At 60.8% G+C, this 20,195-nt stretch overlaps 1 protein-coding gene across 1 annotated transcript; it reads left to right on the top strand.

The window, feature by feature from the left end:
• The first annotated feature begins 968 nt into the window (after positions 1-968).
• SLC38A5 (solute carrier family 38 member 5) lies at positions 969-19,671 on the top strand. The gene is made up of 16 exons (XM_065423064.1): positions 969-1,018; positions 12,797-12,974; positions 13,181-13,265; positions 13,854-13,969; positions 14,406-14,479; positions 14,580-14,672; positions 15,076-15,157; positions 16,836-16,918; positions 17,036-17,094; positions 17,482-17,628; positions 17,962-18,041; positions 18,267-18,367; positions 18,577-18,701; positions 18,875-19,019; positions 19,243-19,346; positions 19,567-19,671. The coding sequence occupies exons 2-16, from the start codon at positions 12,883-12,885 to the stop codon at positions 19,669-19,671; spliced, it is 1,491 nt and encodes a 496-aa protein (XP_065279136.1). The 5' UTR covers positions 969-1,018; positions 12,797-12,882.
• The last annotated feature ends 524 nt before the right edge of the window (positions 19,672-20,195 follow it).

Below are 20,195 nucleotides of genomic sequence, written 5' to 3' on the forward strand. Positions count from 1 at the left end.
TCCCTTGGATCCCTCCTGGCCTGGGCGTCTCCAGGGGCTCCCTTGGGTCCCTCCTGGCCTGGGCGTCTCCAGGGGCTCACAGGGATCCCTCCTGGCCTGGGCGTCTCCGGCTCTCTCAGTTTCTAACCTGGCCAGGGCTGAGGGTTGCTGCGTGTTTGCGGGAGATCGTGACCGTTTTTAAGCCCGGGGAACCAATTGCCACAGTGGGACTTTTTAACAAAAACGGAATAGGGTGATTCAGGGTAAATCCAGGCTTGGGTAAACCGAGGCAGGGTCCTAAAGGGGAACTGGATTAAAAGGGCACCCTCCTGCTGTAACCACTGGACCCCACTCCCCTCCCAGAGCTGGTAGAGAACCCAGGAGTTCTGCTCCCAGCCCCTCCCTGCTGTAGCCCACCAGCCCCCCAGCCCGTCCCATCCCATCCCAGAGTTGCAGATTGAACCCAGGCGTCCTGGTTCCCAACTCCCCCCGCCCCCGGTGCTCTAACCACTAGACTCCACTCCCCTCCCTGAGCTGGGGAGAGAACCCAGGCGTCTTGGCTCCCAGCCCCCTCCCCCAACCATGTGCCCACCCCCTGGATAAAACCCAGGAGTCCTAGCTCCCAGCCCCTCCCACTCCCAGCCCCCACTCCCCTCCCCAGGGACTAGAACCCAGGAGTCCGGGCTCCCAGCCCTCCCACCCCCAGGGACTAGAACCCAGGAGTCCGGGCTCCCAGCCCTCCCCCGCTCCCACCCCCCACTCCCCTCCCCAGGGAATAGAACCCAGGAGTCCGGGCTCCCAGCCCCTCCCGCTCCCACCCCCCAGCCCCCACTCCCCTCCCCAGGGAATAGAACCCAGGAGTCCGGGCTCCCAGCCCCCCGTGGGTCCGGTCCCCTCCCACAGCCGGATGTGCCCCAGCAGCGTGGCCCGGGGATCTGATGCAATGGTAACCTGATCCCTTCCCAGCGTGCGCCCCGCCCGGCTCCCCCAGTCCTCCCGCTCCGCCGCCCGCGCCGGGACCCTCCGCTCCGCTCCCAGGGTGAGTGATGTGGGGCCCGCCACGTGCGGGACTCAGCCTGGGGCGTCCTGACCTGCCAGAACTTGGCTTGTCCCAGCCTGAGCCTGTGGCCTCCCTCCCGGTGCCAGCTGGCCAGCTGTTCCCCTCCCAGGGCCGGGCAGAGAACCCAGGAGTCCTGGCTCCCACCCACCCCTGCTCTAACCACCAGCCCCCACTCCCCTCCCAGAGCCGGGGAGAGAACCCAGGAGTCCTGGCTCCGACCCACCCCTGCTCTAACCACCAGACCCCCTCTCCCCTCCCAGAGCCGGGGAGAGAACCCAGGAGTCCTGGCTCCCACCCACCCCTGCTCTAACCACCAGACCCCCACTCCCCTCCCAGAGCCTGGGAGAGAACCCAGGAGTCCTGGCTCCCACCCACCCCTGCTCTAACCACCAGACCCCCACTCCCCTCCCAGAGCCTGGGAGAGAACCCAGGAGTCCTGGCTCCCAGCCCCCCTGCTCTAACCCACCAGACCCCACTCCCCTCTCAGCGCTGGGGAGAGAACCCAGGAGTCCTGGCTCCCAGCCCCCCCCCCCCTGCTCTAACCACCATACCCCACTCCCCTCCCAGAGCCGGGGAGGGAACCCAGGAACCTGACTGCAATTTTCCGACTTCAAAGCAGAGGTGACTGTCTTCCAGTAGCTGGGAGGCTCCTCCTCCTCTTAAATGTTGAAAAGTTGCTCTGGAAATTTGAACGATCTCTTTCTTTTTGGAGAGAAATTGGCCACTGGACAGAGCAGCGCGAGTCGGAGGTGTTAACAGGGATAGAAATCTCAGGAACAAGGCGAATAGTAGCTGCGGTGCCTACTATTGGGGAGGATTTGAGGAGTAACATTGATCCTGGAATTAGTGTAACAATTGTAAGTACTCAGGTTGTCTGTAGTATTAATGGAATTGATTTGAGTAACTCTGGCATATGAGTGATATCAACTTGAGTAGTAACTAGCTGGAGTATTAGTGGGATCTATTTGAGTAGTGACTCTTTGGAGTATTGATGTTAGCAATTTGTGTAGTAACTCCATAGTGTATTAGTGGTATTGATTTGAGTAGTAACCATTTGGAGCATTAGTAACTCTTTGGAGTATTAGTGATATCGATTTGACTAGTAACTCGTTGGAGTATTAGTGGTATTGATTCAAGTAGTAGCTAGTTGGAGTATTAATAACTGGCACAATAATGTTATTGATGTGACTAGTAGCTCTTTGGAGTATTAGTGATGTCCATTTGAGTATTAACTTGGGAACACTGGCTGTGTCCATTTGACTAGTAGCCATTTAGAGTATTAGTAACTCTTTGCAGTATTAGTGGTATCAGTGTGAGTAGTGACCCTTTGGACCATTAGTAACTTTTTGGAGTATTACTTGTGACAATTTTAGTAGTAACTACTTGCAGTATTAGTGGCATTGATTTCACTAGTAACTCTCTGGTGTATTGGTGGTACCATTTGGCTAGTAACTCTTTGGAGTAACAGTGGTAACAATTGGAGTAGTAACTGTAAGTAGTAATGGTGCTTACAATGTGGGTCGTGACTGGAGAATCAGAGGTAACAACTGGAGTGGCAGGGATGGCTGTATTATTGGGAGCAGTGACAGGGTTATGGTGATGTTACTGAGCAAAGTACTTGTAGGATTAGTGGTTATAACATCAGTGGCTACCGCGTTCCTACAATTAGTGACAGTGCCAGTAGCATAAATCAGGGGATTACGGTGTTCCCAGCATTGGGGTAACAGTCTTGGAGTATGAGTGACAAAGTTCACTATCACCGTGTTTGTGTTGATGTTAATGATGCTATTTGTTGTAGCAGTAGCAACAACGTGAGTGATAACGGTTTGGAGTATTTCTGGCAACAGCGTGAGCAGTAACAGTGTAGCTAACACTGTGTGTGGCATGAGCAGGAATGGTGTCTGTAGCATTGTTGAGGGTAACGGTGTGTAGCGCTAGCAGTAATGGGGTCTGTAGCATTGTGGAGGGTATTGATGTTGCTAATGGTTGTAGTATGAGTAGTAACTGTGTCTGCGCACTGTTGAGGGTAACAGTGTTGCTAACACCGCCTGCAGCACTAGCAGGAACAGCGTTTGTAGCGCTGTTGAGGGTAACGGTGTTGCTAACACCCTGTGCAGCACTAATAGGAACAGTGTTTGTAGCGCAGTTGAGGGTAACGGTGTTGCTAACACCATCTGCAGCACTAGCAGGAACAGCGTTTGTAGTGCTGTTGAAGGTAACGGTGTTGCTAACACTGTGTTGCACTAGCAGTAACAATGTCTGTTGCACTGCTGAGGGTAAAGGTGTTTCTACACCGTTCCACCTGACCCCACCCTCTCTACACTGGGACAAATGCTGAAGGCCCCGTCTCAGGCAACACCCCCGCTGGGTGCAGGTGAATGGGACGCTCTGTAATGGGGGAGGGGAGGGAAGGGCGGGGAAGCACATGGGGGGCGTCGCTGATGGGTGGGGCGCGCGTTGTGGTCCAGCGATTAGTTTATCCGGCTTCCCAGGCCGTGGCTGGCAAGGGCGCTGGAGCATGGGGCGGGGGGAGCCCTGGGGTTTGCAAGGGGTCTGGGTTTACCCCTCACCTCTCCTGTCCCTTCTTGGTGCAGTCCCTGACCTTGCCCAGCAGGGGGCACTGTGGGCAGCGGGGCAGGACGCTAGCTGGGTGGGGGGGGCCGTATGAGGGGACAGAAATGCAAGGTCACTGGGGCTCCCCCCTCCTGACTCCCATCTGCTTCCCCGGCTCTGACCAGCCCAGGCTGGGTCCTGTCCCTGGCTCGGGGAGGGGAGTGGGGTCTAGTGGTTAGAGCAGGGGGGGCTGGGAACCAGGACTCCTGGGTTCTCTCCCCAGCTCTGGGAGGGGAGTGGGGTCTGGAGGTTAGAGCAGGCGGGGGGGGCGGGAGGCTGGGAGCCAGGACTCCTGGGTTCTCTCCCCGGCTCTGGGAGGGGAGTGGGGTCTAGTGGTGAGAGCAGGGGGGGCTGGGAGCCAGGACTCCTGGGTTCTCTCCCCGGCTCTGGGTGGGGAGTGGGGTCTAGTGGTTAGAGCAGGGGGGGCTGGGAGCCAGGACTCCTGGGTTCTCTCCCCGGCTCTGGGAGGGGAGTGGGATCTAGTGGTGAGAGCAGGGGGGGCTGGGAGCCAGGACTCCTGGGTTCTCTCCCCGGCTCTGGGAGGGGAGTGGGGTCTAGTGGTTAGAGCAGGGGGGGGCTGGGAGCCAGGATTCCTGGGTTCTCTCCCCAGCTCTGGGGGGGGGGGGGGGGGGCTAGGGGTTAGAGCAGGGCGGGCTGGGAGCCGGGACTCCTGGGTTCCTCTCTGCCTGGTAATTAGCTGTTCCTGACTCTGACACACCCTCAACGGCTGCTAACTATAATTATGTTAGTGCTCCCCCCGGGATATTTTAACGAACACCGGAATAATTACAGCCAATTAGCCACGAGGCCTAATTAAAACTTCTGTCAGATGCAAACCCGTTAGCGTCAGGGCCCGAAGGGGAAGACGAAGGCAGAACGCGGCCCCGAGACGCACTCGCCCCCGGCCTTATAGAGACATGAATCCCAGCGGATTGTGTACACACATCACAGTGCGCGGTGGAAACTCCCGCAGCTGCCAGCTGGACTGGGCACTCCCCCCACAGCCAGCGCCCTGCCCCACAGACCCCACAGCGCCCCCTGCTGGGACAGGCCAGGGCTGGAGTAGCTGGGTCCAGTGGGGTAAAGCACTCGGAGTCCTGGCTCCCAGCCCCCGCCCCCCCGCTCTAACCACTAGCCCCCACTCCCCTCCCAGAGCTGGGGAGAGAACCCAGGAGTCCTGGCTCCCAGCCCCCCTCGCCTCTCCCTCCTAACCACTAGGTGTGTGTTTCTTTAGTGGGAGTGGCGGTGTGTTTGTGGGTGTGTCCCCCTGCTGGAGGGAACAAACCCAGCTCTGTGTGTGTGTGGATGTTGGTCCATGCGTACACGTTGTGTTGGGAGGAAGCAGAGGCATGCATGTGTGGATTGTGTGTGCCGTGGGACTGGCAGGTGTGTGATTGCATTGGGGACAGCTGGCTGTGTGTGTGTGTGTGTGTGTGTGTGTGTTGGGGGGTAGGCAGGGGTGAGTTGATCAATTTTGGGGTAGGAGGTGCGTGTTGTGTGTTGGCAGGTGTGCGGTTGTACTGGGCACAGCCAGTTCTGGGTGTTGTGTGTGTGGGAGGGGGCACAGGAGGTGACATGTATGTGTGTCGTGCTGGAGGAGATGTTGTGGTGTAGACCCAAGAGGCTGTGTGTTGAGAACACTTTAGAGTGTATGTGTTGAACTGTATGTTTGTGTGTTGATCTGTGTGTGTTGGGGATATGTATGTGTGTGTGCTGGCGATACTATTTTTGTGTATGTGTTGATCTGTGTGTGTTGGCAGAAGGAGGGGGGTGTCGTGCTGCAGTGGGTGTTGGTGTTCAGGGCCAGCAGGCTGTTTGTGTGTGTGTTGATCTGTGTGTCGCGTGGCAGCGGGTGTTGTTGTGCAAGGCCAGCAGATTGTGTGTGTATTGATCTGTGTCGTTGTGCAGGGTCAGTGGGGTGTCTGTTGATCTGTGTTGTGTTGCAGGGGGTGTTGTTGTGCAGGGTCAGTAGGTTGTGTGTGTGTGTGAGTGTGTGTTAATCTCTGTGTTGTGTTGCAGGAGGGGTAGTGCAGAGCCAGTGGGCTGTGTATGTCTGTGTGTTCATCTGTGTTGTGTTGCAGGGAGTGTGGTTGTGCGGGGCCAGCGGGCTGTGTGTGTGTGTTGATCTGTGTTGTGTTGCGGGGGGTGTGGTTGTGCAGGCCCAGCAGGCTGTGTGTGTGTGTTGATCTGTGTTGTGTTGCGGGGGGTGTGGTTGTGCAGGGCCAGCGGGCTGTGTGTGTGTGGTGATCTGTGTTGTGTTGTGCGGGGTGTGGTTGTGCAGGGCCAGCAGGCTGTGTGTGTGCGTTGATCTGTGTTGTGTTGCGGGGGGTGTGGTTGTGCAGGGCCAGCGGGCTGTGTGTGTGTGTTGATCTGTGTTGTGTTGCGGTGGGTGTGGTTGTGCAGGGCCAGCGGGCGCAGTGTGTGTGTTGATCTGTATTGTGTTGCGGGGGGTGTGGTTGTGCAGAGCCAGTGGGCTGTGTATGTCTGTGTGTTGATCTGTGTTGTGTTGCAGGGAGTGTGGTTGTGCGGGGCCAGCGGGCTGTGTGTGTGTGGTGATCTGTGTTGTGTTGCGGGGGGTGTGGTTGTGCAGGGCCAGCGGGCTGTGTGTGTGCGTTGATCTGTGTTGTGTTGCGGTGGGTGTGGTTGTGCAGGGCCAGCGGGCTGTGTGTGTGTGTTGATCTGTGTTGTGTTGCGGTGGGTGTGGTTGTGCAGGGCCAGCGGGCTGTGTGTGTTGATCTGTGTTGTGTTGCGGGGGGTGTGATTGTGCAGGGCCAGCGGGCTGTGTGTGTGTGTGTTTATCTGTGTTGTGTTGTGCGGGGTGTGGTTGTGCAGGGCCAGCGGGCTGTGTGTGTGTGTGTTGATCTGTGTTGTGTTGCGGGGGGTGTGGTTGTGCAGGGCCAGCGGGTTGTGTGTGTGTGTTGATCTGTGTTGTGTTGCGGGGGGTGTGGTTGTGCAGGGCCAGCGGGCTGAGTGTGTGTGTTGATCTGTGTTGTGTTGCGGGGGGTGTGGTTGTGCAGGGCCAGCGGGCTGTGTGTGTGTGGTGATCTGTGTTGTGTTGCGGGGGGTGTGGTTGTGCAGGGCCAGCGGGCTGTGTGTGTGTGTTGATCTGTGTTGTATTGCGGGGGGTGTGGTTGCGCAGGGCCAGCGGGCTGTGTGTGTGTGTTGATCTGTGTTGTGTTGCGGGGGGTGTGGTTGTGCAGGGCCAGCGGGCTGTGTGTGTGTGGTGATCTGTGTTGTGTTGCGGGGGGTGTGGTTGTGCAGGGCCAGCCGGCTGTGTGTGTGTGTTGATCTGTGTTGTGTTGCGGGGGGTGTGGTTGTGCAGGGCCAGCGGGCTGTGTGTGTGTGTTGATCTGTGTTGTGTTGCGGGGGGTGTGGTTGTGCAGGGCCAGCGGGCTGTGTGTGTGTGTTGATCTGTGTTGTGTTGCGGTGGGTGTGGTTGTGCAGGGCCAGCGGGCTGTGTGTGTGTGTTGATCTGTGTTGTGTTGCGGGGGGTGTGGTTGTGCAGGGCCAGCGGGCTGTGTGTGTGTGTGTGTGTGTTTATCTGTGTTGTGTTGTGCGGGGTGTGGTTGTGCAGGGCCAGCAGGCTGTGTGTGTGTGTGTGTTGATCTGTGTTGTGTTGCGGGGGGTGTGGTTGTGCAGGGCCAGCGGGCTGTGTGTGTGCGTTGATCTGTGTTGTGTTGCGGGGGGTGTGGTTGTGCAGGGCCAGCGGGCTGAGTGTGTGTGGTGATCTGTGTTGTGTTGCGGGGGGTGTGGTTGTGCAGGGCCAGCGGGCTGTGTGTGTGTGGTGATCTGTGTTGTGTTGCGGGGGGTGTGGTTGTGCAGGGCCAGCCGGCTGTGTGTGTGTGGTGATCTGTGTTGTGTTGCGGGGGGTGTGGTTGTGCAGGGCCAGCCGGCTGTGTGTGTGTGGTGATCTGTGTTGTGTTGCGGGGGGTGTGGTTGTGCAGAGCCAGCGGGCTGTGTGTGTGTGGTGATCTGTGTTGTGTTGCGGGGGGTGTGGTTGTGCAGGGCCAGCGGGCTGTGTGTGTGTGGTGATCTGTGTTGTGTTGCAGGGGGTGTGGTTGTGCAGAGCCAGCGGTCTGTGTGTGTGTGGTGATCTGTGTTGTGTTGCGGGGGGTGTGGTTGTGCAGGGCCAGCGGGCTGTGTGTGTGTGTTGATCTGTGTTGTGTTGCGGGGGGTGTGGTTGTGCAGAGCCAGCGGGCTGTGTGTGTGTGGTGATCTGTGTTGTGTTGCGGGGGGTGTGGTTGTGCAGGGCCAGCGGGCTGTGTGTGTGTGTTGATCTGTGTTGTGTTGCGGGGGGTGTGGTTGTGCAGGGCCAGCGGGCTGTGTGTGTGTGGTGATCTGTGTTGTGTTGCGGGGGGTGTGGTTGTGCAGGGCCAGCGGGCTGTGTGTGTGTGGTGATCTGTGTTGTGTTGCGGGGGGTGTGGTTGTGCAGAGCCAGCGGGCTGTGTGTGTGTGTTGAACTCTTGTGTTGCGGGGAGTGTCGTTGTGCACTGTGCCCATCTGCACGTTGCGCGCCTGACTCACGCCCGCCCAGGCCCCTGCCCGTGCAGGGATGTGATTGGCCGGGGACGTCTCTTGGCGCGGGCGTGCGGCTGGGGGAGCGTGTGGCTCGGCGTGCGACACCCCCCAACACACACACACACACACACACCGGCCTGACCCCGGATCTCCCCGTCTGGCCTGCTCCCCCCTACCCGCCTCGCACGGGTGAGTGTGAAATGCCGGGTGTGGGTGTGCGCGGGGGGGGACACAACCCCTGGTGCAAGGCCATGAGGCGGTTGCATCAGCCGCCCGGTGGGGGGGGGCGGCAGAGGCCGGTGTGGGGGGCTGCGGATGGGGGGGGCAGACAGACGGGGGGGGGGAGCATTGCACCCACCCATGGCCCCTATGTCATTGGAGGGGTCTGCAGGGGGGGCCTTTCCCACACCTTTCTGGGGGGGGTCAGGAAGTTGGGGGGGGGGGCTCTGGTGTTGGCTAGTTTCTCTCCAGCACGTCAGTGGTTAAATCCCAGCCCCCCCCCCACCGTCCCCCCATATCCTCCCCACCCCCACGCCCACCCTCCTGTCCCCCACCCCCGTGGAGCCAGCAGCAGCCACGTGTTGTGTTCTCATCCCACCGCCTGCAGCTGCCTGGGAGCCAGGGGCCCTGCCCGGCTCTGGGAGGGGAGTGCGGGCTGGTGGTTAGAGCGGGGGGCTGGGAGCCAGGACTCCTGGGTTCTCTCCCCGCCTCTGGGGGGGGAGGGGGGTCTAGTGGTTAGAGCTGGGGGTGGGGGCTGGGAGCCAGAACTCCTGGGTTCTCTCCCGGCTCTGGGAGGGGAGTGGGGGCTGGTGGTTAGAGCGGGGGGCTGGGAGCCAGGACTCCTGGGTTCTTTCCCGGCTCTGGGAGGGGAGTGGGGGCTGGTGGGTTAGAGCAGGGGGGCTGGGAGCCAGGACTCCTGGGTTCTCTCCCTGGCTCTGAGAGGGAAGTGGGGGCTGGTGGTTGTTAGAGCAGGGGGGCTGGGAGCCGGACGCCTGGGTTCTAACCCAGCTCTGGTTGTGGGGTGCCCTGGGGAGAGAACCCAGGAGTCCGGGCTTCCAGCCTCCCCCTGCTCTGGATCTGCACACCCCCCCCCCACCTTCCCAAAGACCTTTCTGAGGTATGGGCCGGGGTTAACCCCTCGCTGCCCGGACCCCCGTGTGGGTTCCGGGGTGCTGGGAGGTGGATCAAACATCTCCCAACAACTCCAAAGCCTCGAGGCGAGACCACCTCTGTGTGAGGGTCACCTGAAGGGACCCCAGGACTCCTGGGTTCTCTCCCCCGGCTCCGGGAGGGGAGTGGGGTCTGGTGGGTTAGAGCGGGGGGGCTGGGAGCTGGACTCCTGGGTTCTCTCCCCGGCTCTGGTAGTGGGGTGCCCTGGGCAGCTCCTCAAGGCCTTGTGCCACATCAGCACCTGGCCCTTCCTGACCTTTCCCCCAGTCTCAGTTTCCGATGCCAGGGCCCAGCTTTGCGGGGGGGCGGGAGAGCTAGAGGGTGGGGCCCGAGCAGGGTGGGCCGCTGCCACCCTCTGGGGCGGGAACAGGAAGGCGAGGCAGGGAGCCTCAGACTGGGACTGATCTGAGCGAGGAAGTAGAACCCAGGCGTCCGGGCTCCCAGTCGCGCCCACCCCACACACACCTGCTCTAACCACTAGACTCCCTTCCCCTCCCCGAGCCAGGGAGAGAACCCAGAAGTCCTGGCTCCCAGCCTCCCCCCCCCCTCTAACCACTAGACCCCACTCCCCTCACAGAGCCAGGGAGAGAACCCAGGAGTCCTGGCTCCCAGCCTCCCCCCCCCCCTCTAACCACTAGACCCCACTCCCCTCCCAGAGCTGGGGCGAGAACCCAGGAGTCCTGGCTCCCAGCCCCCCGTGCTCTAACCATCGGACCACACTCCGCTCCCAGAGCCGAGAATAGAACCCAGGAGACCGGGCGCGGCCGTCCTGTCCTGAGGGATCAGGCATCAAAGTTAAGCCCCAGCATGTGGGAAATGCAGGAATGGGCGCAGCGCCAGCTCCTGCCCTTAGGGGGAGCCAGGCGCCTTCCCACCCCACCCAGCCGAGACGGGCGCACAACCTGCAGGCGGCCGCTGTTCCCGTGCGTTCCCTGCCGCTCCGTTACTGAAGACATCAGCCAACCCGCTGACTGTGAGCCACACCCTGCTCTCACCACCAGCCCCCACTCCCCTCCCAGAGCCGGGGGAGGGAACCCAGGAGTCCTGGCTCCCAGCCCCCCCGCTCTAACCACTAGCCCCCCACTCCCCTCCCAGAGCCGGGGCGAGAACCCAGGAGTCCTGGTTCCCAGACCCACCCCCTGCTCTCACCACTAGACCCCACTCCCCTCCCAGTGCCATGAGTTTGTTGGTGACATTCTCTCTGTCCCATCACGGAGGGGAAGTGTTGTCGAGTGGTTGGGAAGCTATTCTAGGCCTCCCAGGACCTGGGATGACTAGCTGTGCCTCAGTTTCCCCGTCTGAAAAATGGTGGGGGGGGGGCTTCTTTGTGATCAGCTCGTTGCATCCACCAGTGGACGCCCCCCTCCCCACCACCAGGCAATCAGTTCAACTATTGCTTTGCTCTCGGTGTGGGGGGAGGAAGGGATGAGTCACATGAACCCCCCCCCAGGTGGTTGGTGTGACAGGATGGTTCAGGCGAGGTTTTTCCGGCCAAGATCGGGAAGTGTTAATGCCCGTGGACAAAGCCTCGTTTGTAATCCCGTGTCTAATTCTGCTCCCGCGTGTTAAGGATTGGGAGAGGAGAAATTGTCCATTTCACGGCACTCAACGTGCTCAGATTTCATCAGTGAAAGGGAATTAGGCACCGAAATGCGTTTGACGAGCCGGGCCTGACTGATTCGAAAATGGGACGTTTCACCGGTAGGAAACTGGGTTACTTAGGATGTTTGAAATGTACAGAAATCGGAATTTAATCATCGAAAAGGGAGCAGTTTCAAGAAAGAGGCTAATTAGGAACTTTGAAAAGTGAAGATTTGGAAATTGGATAGAGCGGCAAATTCAAAATGAGGAGGATTGGCTGAATCAGGCCGTTTAAAAATTGGAAATTTAAAAAAAAATCAATTTTCAAAAGAGGATTGTTTGCGAAATTGGAAATTGAAGCAAATTGTAGTAATTACAACTTTTGAAATGTAAAAAATGGAAAGATGTGATGAGTCTGATTAGAAACATTTGATGGTTCAAAAGTTTTCAAAAGTGAAAAGGACATTTCGAATGTCCAACGGTACAAAGTTGGACACTTCCAAAATAAACAACTTGGCTTAACGAGATGAATGGACATCCCGGTGTTTTTCAAGTAGTTTAATCAGCAAATCTGACGTTTCAAAATGAGGAAAATGGATTAATTGGAAATGTTGACATTTCAGAATCAGAGCAAAAGTTTATTCAGGACATTTTCAATGTCAAAAATAGAAACTGTGATTCAATGAAAACAGTTTGAACTTGGGAATATTTGCTTTATTAGAAAATCAGCTATGTCAGTACGAGATAATTTGGATGGTTTAGGTAAACCGACAGTTCCAAATGTAACACGTGTTTTTGTTAGGAAAATTGAAATGTCAGAATTAGAAAGAATGGATTCATTGGACAAACTGAGGCTTTGAAATGAGAAAACTTCAAGTAGAAATTTTGGCGTTTCTAAAAATAGAAACCGTGGCTGCATTTGAAAAAATGGCATTTCGAACGTAGGGGGGAAAAGGGACCATTTAGGAAATTAGCTCACGTGGCAAAATGCAACTTTCAAAGGAGAAAATCAGCTCAGTTAGACGACGCGACGTTGCAAAATTCAGAAAATTGGAGGCTTAACGACCAACGACCCAAAAGTTCCCCGAGACGTTTTGGGTGAAAGTCTCAGACTGAGCAAAAAGGCCAGTCTTTGATGGGGAAAAAACCAACAACTTTTGGATGTAAAGTTCTTGATTCCCTGCGGGATAAACACGTGTCTCAGCTGTACCGCCGTCACGGGCCAGTTTGCGGTCAAGATGGGGTGTTTTGCTAAAAGATCTGCCCAGGGGTTGTATCGGAGCTCGGATTCGGTGATCCCGGAAGTCCCAACTGAGCTTGAGATCTGTGAATTCTTGACCGGGGATGATGGGAAGACGCCATCCTGGGGGTGGATCCATCAGGGCCGTTGCCTCTTTGCGTTCAGATTTCGTCCGCGGAAGCCCGGCTGACGGGCAGCGGCGAATCTTGTGTTCATGCCATTGGCCATCCTAGGAGACCGTCCCCTGCTGCCCGCCCTGCTCTAATCACTAGACCCCACTCCCCTCCCAGAGCCAGGAAGAGAACCCAGGAGTCCTGGCTCCCAGCCCACCCTGCTCTAACCACTAGCCCCCACTCCCCTCCCAGAGCCGGGAAGAGAACCCAGGAGTCCTGGCTCCCAGCCCCCCCTGCTCTAACCCACTAGACCTCACTCCCCTCCCAGAGCCGGGGAGAGAACCCAGGAGTCCTGGCTCCCAGCCCACCCTGCTCTAACCCACCAGCCCCCACTCCCCTCCCAGAGCCGGGGAGAGAACCCAGGAGTCCTGGCTCCCAGCCCCCCCAGCCCACGCTGGGAATGAGCTTCTCCTTCGTTTGGGTGGGGGCATTCCTGGCTGACCCTTTTCTCTGGGTTTCTAGGTGGGAAGGTGACCCATGCGCTGTGACCCAGGTGTGATCTCTGACACACACACCCCGTCCACACCCTGAACCGGCCCGCGTCCGCCATGGAGCTGCAGAAGATGGAGGAGCAGGAGGGGCTGGAGATGTTAAACGGGTCTGTCCCGGAGTGTGACAAAGCCAGCGGCCTGGAAGATGGGTGAGTATCGGGGGGCCGGGGGGGCGGGAATGGACGGGGGTATCGGGGGGCTAGTGGGGGGAGTAATGGAGGTATCTGGGTGAGTAACCAGGGCTACCGGGGGCATCTGGGCGGGCGACCCCTGCATCGGGGAAGGGAGGCTCTGGGGAAGGGACCCAGGCGTCCGAGCTAGCAGCCCGCTCACCCTGCGGCCCTTCCCCTTGCAGGGACCCCACAGTGGAGGTGACGGCGGCCGAGCAGGAGGGCTTCCTGCCCCACACCACCAGCAAGAAGCTGAGCCAGTTCACCGACGTAAGTGGGACCCAGGCGTCCGGGCCCCGACGCAGAGCTGATCCCAACCCCCGGCAGCCAGGTCCTTTGAGTAGTCCCTCGCCTCTTTGACCCCTGCCCTTTGACATTTCATTGGACCCTCGCCCGATGTCCCCTTTGACCCCTGCCCTTTGATCTTTCATTGATGCCACACCCCATGGCACCTTTAACCTCTGACCCTCACCCTCTCCTCACTGTCCTTTGCCCTTTGACCTCGGAGCTTGCCCCTCCTCTTTTGCTCTTTGACCTCTGACCCTTGCCTTCAGCTCTTTGCACTTTCTCGTTGCCCTTCCTCTTTGGCCGCCCCGTTGTCCTTTGACCTCTGACGCTTGTCCTCGCCTTGAAGTGGTTTGATCTTTGACCTCCGATTTTTGCCCTCTCCTCGCTGACCTTTGATCTTTAGTGTATGACCCTTGCCCTTCTATTCATGCAATGTGTTCTTTGGCCTTTGTCCGCTCCGTTAATTGCTTTGTTCTTTGACCTCTGACCCTTGCCCTTTCCTCCATTGCCCTTTGACCTCTGCCCTCCCCCAGGCTCTCACCCCACCCCGTCTCTCTCTCTTGCCCGCAGTTCGAGGGGAAGACGTCGTTTGGGATGTCGGTCTTTAACCTCAGCAACGCCATCATGGGCAGCGGCATCCTGGGCCTCGCCTACGCCATGAGCAACACGGGCATTGCGCTCTTCATGTGAGTGCTGCCCCCACAGGGCACTGCACAGGGGAAGATCACCGCGCTGGGGTCACTGCTGCCCCCACAGGGCACTGCCCGGGGGAAGATCGCTGCGCTGGAGTCACTGCCTCCCCCCACAGGGCACTGCCCAGGGAAGATCGCAGCGCTGGGATCAGTGAGATATACTCCTCCTCCACCAGGCAGCGCCGATGGGTGGGAGCTATAGCAGACGGAGCCAGGACTCCTGGGTTCTCTCCCTAGCTCTAGGAGGGGAGTGGGATCTAATGGTCGGAGGGGCGGGGGGCTGGTAGCCAGGACTCCTGGGTTCTCTCCCGGGCTCCGGGAGGGGAGTGGGATCTAGTGATTGGGGTGGGGGGGTTGGGAACCAGGACTCCTGGGTTCTCTCCCCGGCTCCGGGAGGGGGACTTCCAGCTGGCCACCTTTCTCTTTGCAGCGTGCTACTGATCTGCATTGCCATGCTCTCCGCTTACTCCATCCACCTGCTGCTGAAATGTGCCGGCGTCGTAGGTGAGTGGGGGGGAGGGGAAGCTCCCGGCTCGCCCAGCCCCGGCTCGCCCAGCGGGGGGCGCCGACGCTCTCTAACTCCCGTCTCTTCCCTCCCGCGCAGGGATCCGCGCCTACGAACAGCTGGGTTACCGGGCATTCGGCCCGGGCGGCAAGGTGGTGGCGGCGGTAGTCATCTGTGTGCACAACACGGGAGGTGAGAGTCTGATCTAGCCGCTAGCCCCCACTCCCCGCCCAGACCTGGGCAGGGAACCCAGACGTCCTGGCTCCCAGCCCCCCCTGCTCTAACCACTAGCCCCCACTCCCCTCCCAGAGCCGGGGAGAGAATCCAGGAGTCCTGGCTCCCAGCCCCTCCTGCTCTAACCACTAGCCCCCACTCCCCTCCCAGAGCCGGGGAGAGAACCCAGGAGTCCTGGCTCCAAGCCCCCCCCCCCCCCCCCCCCGCTCTAACCACTAGCCCCCACTCCCCTCCCAGAGCCGGGGAGAGAACCTAGGAGTCCTGGCTCCAAGCCCCCCCTGCTCTAACCCATTAGCCCCCACTCCCCGCCCAGAGCCAGGGAGGGGACCCAGGCGTCCTGACGCTGGTGTTTGTTTTGCAGCCATGTCCAGTTACCTGTACATTGTGAAATATGAGTTGCCTCTAGTGATACAGACGTTCCTGGGCCTGACAGAGAACACCGGGTGAGTGAGATCGCGCGGGGCACTAGCCCCGGGCCCCTTTCCCGCCCTACTGCCAGCCAGCCCCCTGCCCTGTGGGCAGATGGGAGCCGCCGCCCGCTAGAGGGGAAAGGCCCCGGGCCGCATTCCTGTCTATAAATGGGGACATCTGGCTCTCCTGTTCACGGGCCTTCCCTGCCCGGGCACGGTGCCCTCATCCCCTACAGTCAGCCCTGCCCTCACACCATCCTACCAGCCCCCACTCCCCTCCCAGAGCCGGGGAGAGAACCCAGGAGTCCTGGCTCCCAGCCCCCCCTGCTCTAACCACTAGCCCCCACTCCCCTCCCAGAGCCGGGGAGAGAACCCAGGAGTCCTGGCTCCCAGCCCCCCCTGCTCTAACCACCAGCCCCCACTCCCCTCCCAGAGCTGGGGAGAGAACCCAGGAGTCCTGGCTCCCAGCCCCCCTGCTCTAACCACCAGCCCCCACTTCCCTCCCAGAGCCAGGGAGAGAACCCAGGAGTCCTGGCTCCCAGCCCCCCCTGCTCTAACCACCAGACCCCACTCCCCTCCCAGAGCCGGGGAAAGAACCCAGGAGTCCTGGCTCCCAGCCCCCCTGCTCTGACCACTAGCCCCCACTCCCCTCCCAGAGCTGGGGAGAGAACCCAGGAGTCCTGGCTCCCAGCCCCCCCCCGCTCTAACCACTAGCCCCCACTCCCCTCCCAGAGCCAGGGAGAGAACCCAGGAGTCCTGGCTCCCAGCCCCCCCTGCTCTAACCACTAGCCCCCACTCCCCTCCCAGAGCCGGGGAGAGAACCCAGGAGTCCTGGCTCCCAGTCCCCCTCCTCTAACCACTAGCCCCCACTCCCCTCCCAGAGCCGGGGAGAGAACCCAGGAGTCCTGGCTCCCAGCCCCCCCTGCTCTAACCACCAGCCCCCACTCCCCTCCCAGAGCTGGGAGAGAACCCAGGAGTCCTGGCTCCCAGCCCCCCTGCTCTATCCACCAGCCCCCACTCCCCTCCCAGAGCCAGGGAGAGAACCCAGGAGTCCTGGCTTCCAGACCCCCCTGCTCTAACCACTAGCCCCCACTCCCCTCCCAGAGCCGGGGAGAGAACCCAGGAGTCCTGGCTCCCAGCCCCCCTGCTCTGACCACTAGCCCCCACTCCCCTCCCAGACCTTGGGAGAGAACCCAGGAGTCCTGGCTCCCAGCCCCCCCCCCCCCCCCCCGCTCTAACCACTACCCCCCACTCCCCTCCCAGAGCCAGGGAGAGAACCCAGGAGTCCGGGCTCTCGCCCCCCCCCCCCCGCTCTAACCACTAGCCCCCACTCCCCTCCCAGAGCCAGGGAGAGAACCCAGGAGTCCGGGCTCTCGGCCCCACGGATTGCATCGAGCCATGGAGAAGAAGCTCTCTAATTCCATAGGGTTCCTGGTGGGTCCTGTAGAAGGTTCTAATTCCCTCCCTCCCCCCCGCATGAGCTTTGCCCCCTCACCTGTGTCACCTGGGGCCGTTCCTTCCTTCCCCCCCCCCCCCCCCTGTCCCGCTGGCCCAAGGCAGGAGTGTTTCCCCTCGGCCCCGCCTCTCCCAGCAGGGGGTGCTGTGTGGTGCCGGCCACGGGGGCGGGGGGGCTGCTCCCAGCTGCTCCGTCCCTGCCTCCCCCAGCAGGGGGCGCTGCGGGGTGCTGACCCCCCCGCTGTGTGTCTCCCAGGAGCTGGTACATGAACGGCAACGTGCTAATTGTCATCGTCAGCGTCTGCGTCATCCTACCCCTCGCGCTCATGAAACATCTCGGTGAGTGTGGGGTTGGGTGTGTGTATGTGTGTGTGTGTGTGGTGGGGGGGGGGCCTGGCACCCCCTGCTGGTAAGGATCAGCCCTGCGTGTCTCACCCTCTCTCCCCTCCCCCACAGGCTATCTGGGGTACACCAGCGGGCTCTCGCTGACCTGCATGGTCTTCTTCCTCATCTCGGTGAGTCCGCCCTGCCCCCCAACCCACTGTCCCTCCCCCACCTGCCCGCCAGGGAGATAACCCAGGAGTCCTGGCTCCTAGCACCCCCCCACAACCACTAGATCCCACTCCCCTCCCAAAGCTGGGGAGAGAACCCAGGCGTCCTGGCTCCCAGCCCCCCCTGCTCTAACCACCAGCCCCCACTCCCCTCCCAGAGCCTGGGAGAGAACCCAGGCCTGGCTCCCAGCCCTCCCTGCTCTAACCACCAGACTCCACTCCCCTCCCAGAGCCTGGGAGAGAACCCAGGCATCTTGGCTCCCAGCTCCCTGGCTGGCTGGCTGGTGGGGAGGTAACCCCTGCTGGGGAAGGGGTGTCTCTCACCGCCCCCCCCTCCGTGGCTCCCCCCAGGTGATCTACAAGAAGTTCCAGATCTCCTGCCCGCTGAACGGGACCGAGCCTGCGACCCCCCTCGTCTACTACAATGGGCACAACGCCAGCGCCGCCGGCACCGCTGGGGACGAGTGCACGCCCCAGACCTTCACCGTCAACTCCCAGGTGAGAGCGGGGGTGGGGGCCAGTGGTTAGAGCAGGGGGTCTGGGAGCCAGGACGCCTGGGTTCTCTCCCCAGCTCTGGGAGGGGAGGGGGGGGTCTAGTGGTTAGAGCAGGGGGGGCTGGGAGCCAGGACGCCTGGGTTCTCTCCCTGGCTCTGGGAGGGAAGTGGGGTCTAGTGGTTAGAGCAGGGGGGCTGGGAGTCAGGACGCCTGGGTTCTCACCTGGCTCTGGGAGGGAAGTAGGGGCTGGTGGGTTAGAGCGCGGGGGGGGCTGAGAACCAGGACTCCTGGGTTCTCTCCTGGCTCTAGCAGTCAGCCCTTCCCTTCCCCCTGCAGACCGCGTACACCATCCCCATCTTGGCTTTCGCATTCGTCTGTCACCCGGAGGTGCTGCCCATCTACACAGAGCTGCGCAGGTGAGGGGCGGGGAGGGGGAAGGGCCGGGTGGGTTCAGGGAGATCGAGTCAGTGGGAAGGGAGTGGGGTCCAGTAGGGGGGCTGGGAGCCCGGACTCCTGGGTTTTCTCCCTGGCTGTGGGAGGGGAGTGGGCTCCAGTAGGGGGGGGCTGGGAGCCCGGACTCCTGGGTTCTCCCTGCCAGCCCCCAGGGAAGGGCGGCGTTTGACCCCTCTGTCCCCCGCCAGAGCCTCGAAGCTGCGCATGCAGAGTGTGGCGAACGTCTCCATCCTGGCCATGTTCATCATGTACCTGCTGACGGCCATCTTCGGCTACCTCACCTTCTACGGTAAGGCAGTGCGGGGCTGGGCCCCTCCAGCAGGGGGCGCAGGGTCCCCTTCCCAGGGCTCGGCTCCCCCCTCGCCCTCCGCACTGACCCCATCAGCGCCCCCAGCACCCCCTCTGACCAGCCCCCCCCCCACCCGCAACCCCACCGCTACGGCTGCGCGGGGCCCAGCTGGGCTCCCGGCTAACGGCCGTCCCTTCCGTGTCCCGCAGGGAACGTCGAACCGGAAATGCTGCACACGTACAGCGAGGTGGATCCCCTGGACCGGCTCATCCTCTGCGTCCGCCTGGCCGTGTTGATGGCCGTCACACTGACAGTGCCCGTGGTGCTCTTCCCGGTATGTGTCCTGGCTGCTCTGCCCCAGAGGCGGCTGCATCTCGGCGCTGGGCGAGCTGTCTTGGTGTGGTGTTGTGTGGCTGTTCCCTCGCTGCCGCGCCCCAGAGGCAGCTGCATCTCGGTGCTGGGCGAGCCACCGCCGTATCCCTTACTTCTTTCCTTGTCTCCTCCCAGATCCGCAGAGCCATCCAGCAGCTACTCTTCCACGGGAAGGATTTCAGCTGGGTTCGGCATGTGAGCATCGCTATCTGCCTTCTGTTCTTGGTCAATCTCCTGGTCATCTTTGTCCCTAACATCCGGGATATCTTTGGAGTCATTGGTAAGTCCCTGGCTTCAAATGGGCTGGGGGTTGGCCCTCCAAGGCGAACTGTCTCCATGCAATATTATATGCGGCTGTTCTCCAGTTGCCCCGCCCCAGAGGTGGCTGCGTTTCGGCGCCAGGCAAGCCGTTCCCGTGTGGCGTTATGTGTGGCTGCTCCTCAGGTGCCTCACCCCACCCCAGAGGTAGTTGCATCTTTGACCTCTCTCCTCTCTCTTCCCAGGCGCCACATCCGCCCCCAGTCTCATTTTTATCCTCCCCAGCATCTTCTACCTCCGCATCGTTCCCAATGAAAAAGAACCGCTGAGATCCAGGCCAAAAATCCAGGTACCCACCGCTGGGGGGGCGCAGTGCCCTGGGGAACGGGGGGCTCGGTGGGAGGGCACCGTTCTGTGGCGAGCAGGGGGCTCGGTGGGGGGTGCCATGCTGTGGGGAGTGGGGGGCTCGTTGGGGGCGTGCCATGCTGTGGGGTGGGGGCGGGGAGCTCAGCGGGGGGTTCTGTGCTGTACTTTGGGGCTCACCTTGTCCTCCCCCTCCCGCCCCCCAGGCTGCCTGTTTCGCTGCCCTTGGCTTCATTTTCATGGTGATGAGTCTCGGCTTCATCGTGGCTGACTGGGTGACGACTGGACGGAGCAGCGGCGGGGGGCACTGACCCGCCCCCCCGCCGACCCCCGGCACAGACACATGGACCCCACTGGGCCGGCTCGGGGGGCCCAGCCGTCGCTGGGGCAAGGGCACCGCCACCTCCCATTGGCCCTCGCTCTGCTGCAGCCGTGGCAACGCTGAGACCAGCGCTAGGGCCCGCCCATTGGCCAACTGTTACCATGGCAACGCTACAGACCCTGGCAGCGACTGGTGTCCATGGGAACGGTGCCAAGGCCCTTCCATCGACTGTTACCGTGGCAATGCTACAGCGACTGGTTTCCATGGAAATGGTGCGAAGGCCCTTCCATCGGCCACCTGTTACCACGGCAATGCTACAGCTCCTGGCAGCGACTGGTGTCCATGGGAACGGTACCAAGGTCCTTCCATCGGTCGACTGTTACCGTGGCAATGCTACAGCTCCTGGCAGTGACTGGTTTCCATGGGAATGGCGCTAAGGCCCTCCTATGTGTGCCCTGTAGTCATGGCAGCCTCCCATTTCCATGGGACAAAGCTCCTGATTGGGCCATCGGT

Source organism: Emys orbicularis, assembly GCF_028017835.1.
Source record: "Emys orbicularis isolate rEmyOrb1 chromosome 21 unlocalized genomic scaffold, rEmyOrb1.hap1 SUPER_21_unloc_2, whole genome shotgun sequence".
NCBI lineage: Eukaryota > Metazoa > Chordata > Testudines > Emydidae > Emys > Emys orbicularis.

Coding starts and splice junctions, on each gene's coding strand:
- SLC38A5 (XM_065423064.1), top strand. CDS start 12,883: ATGGAGCTGCAGAAGATGGAGGAGCAGGAGGGGCTGGAGATGTTAAAC. Junction 14,480..14,579: donor GAAATGTGCCGGCGTCGTAG/GTGAGTGGGGGG, acceptor CCTCCCGCGCAG/GGATCCGCGCCTACGAACAG. Junction 18,042..18,266: donor ATCTACACAGAGCTGCGCAG/GTGAGGGGCGGG, acceptor GTCCCCCGCCAG/AGCCTCGAAGCTGCGCATGC.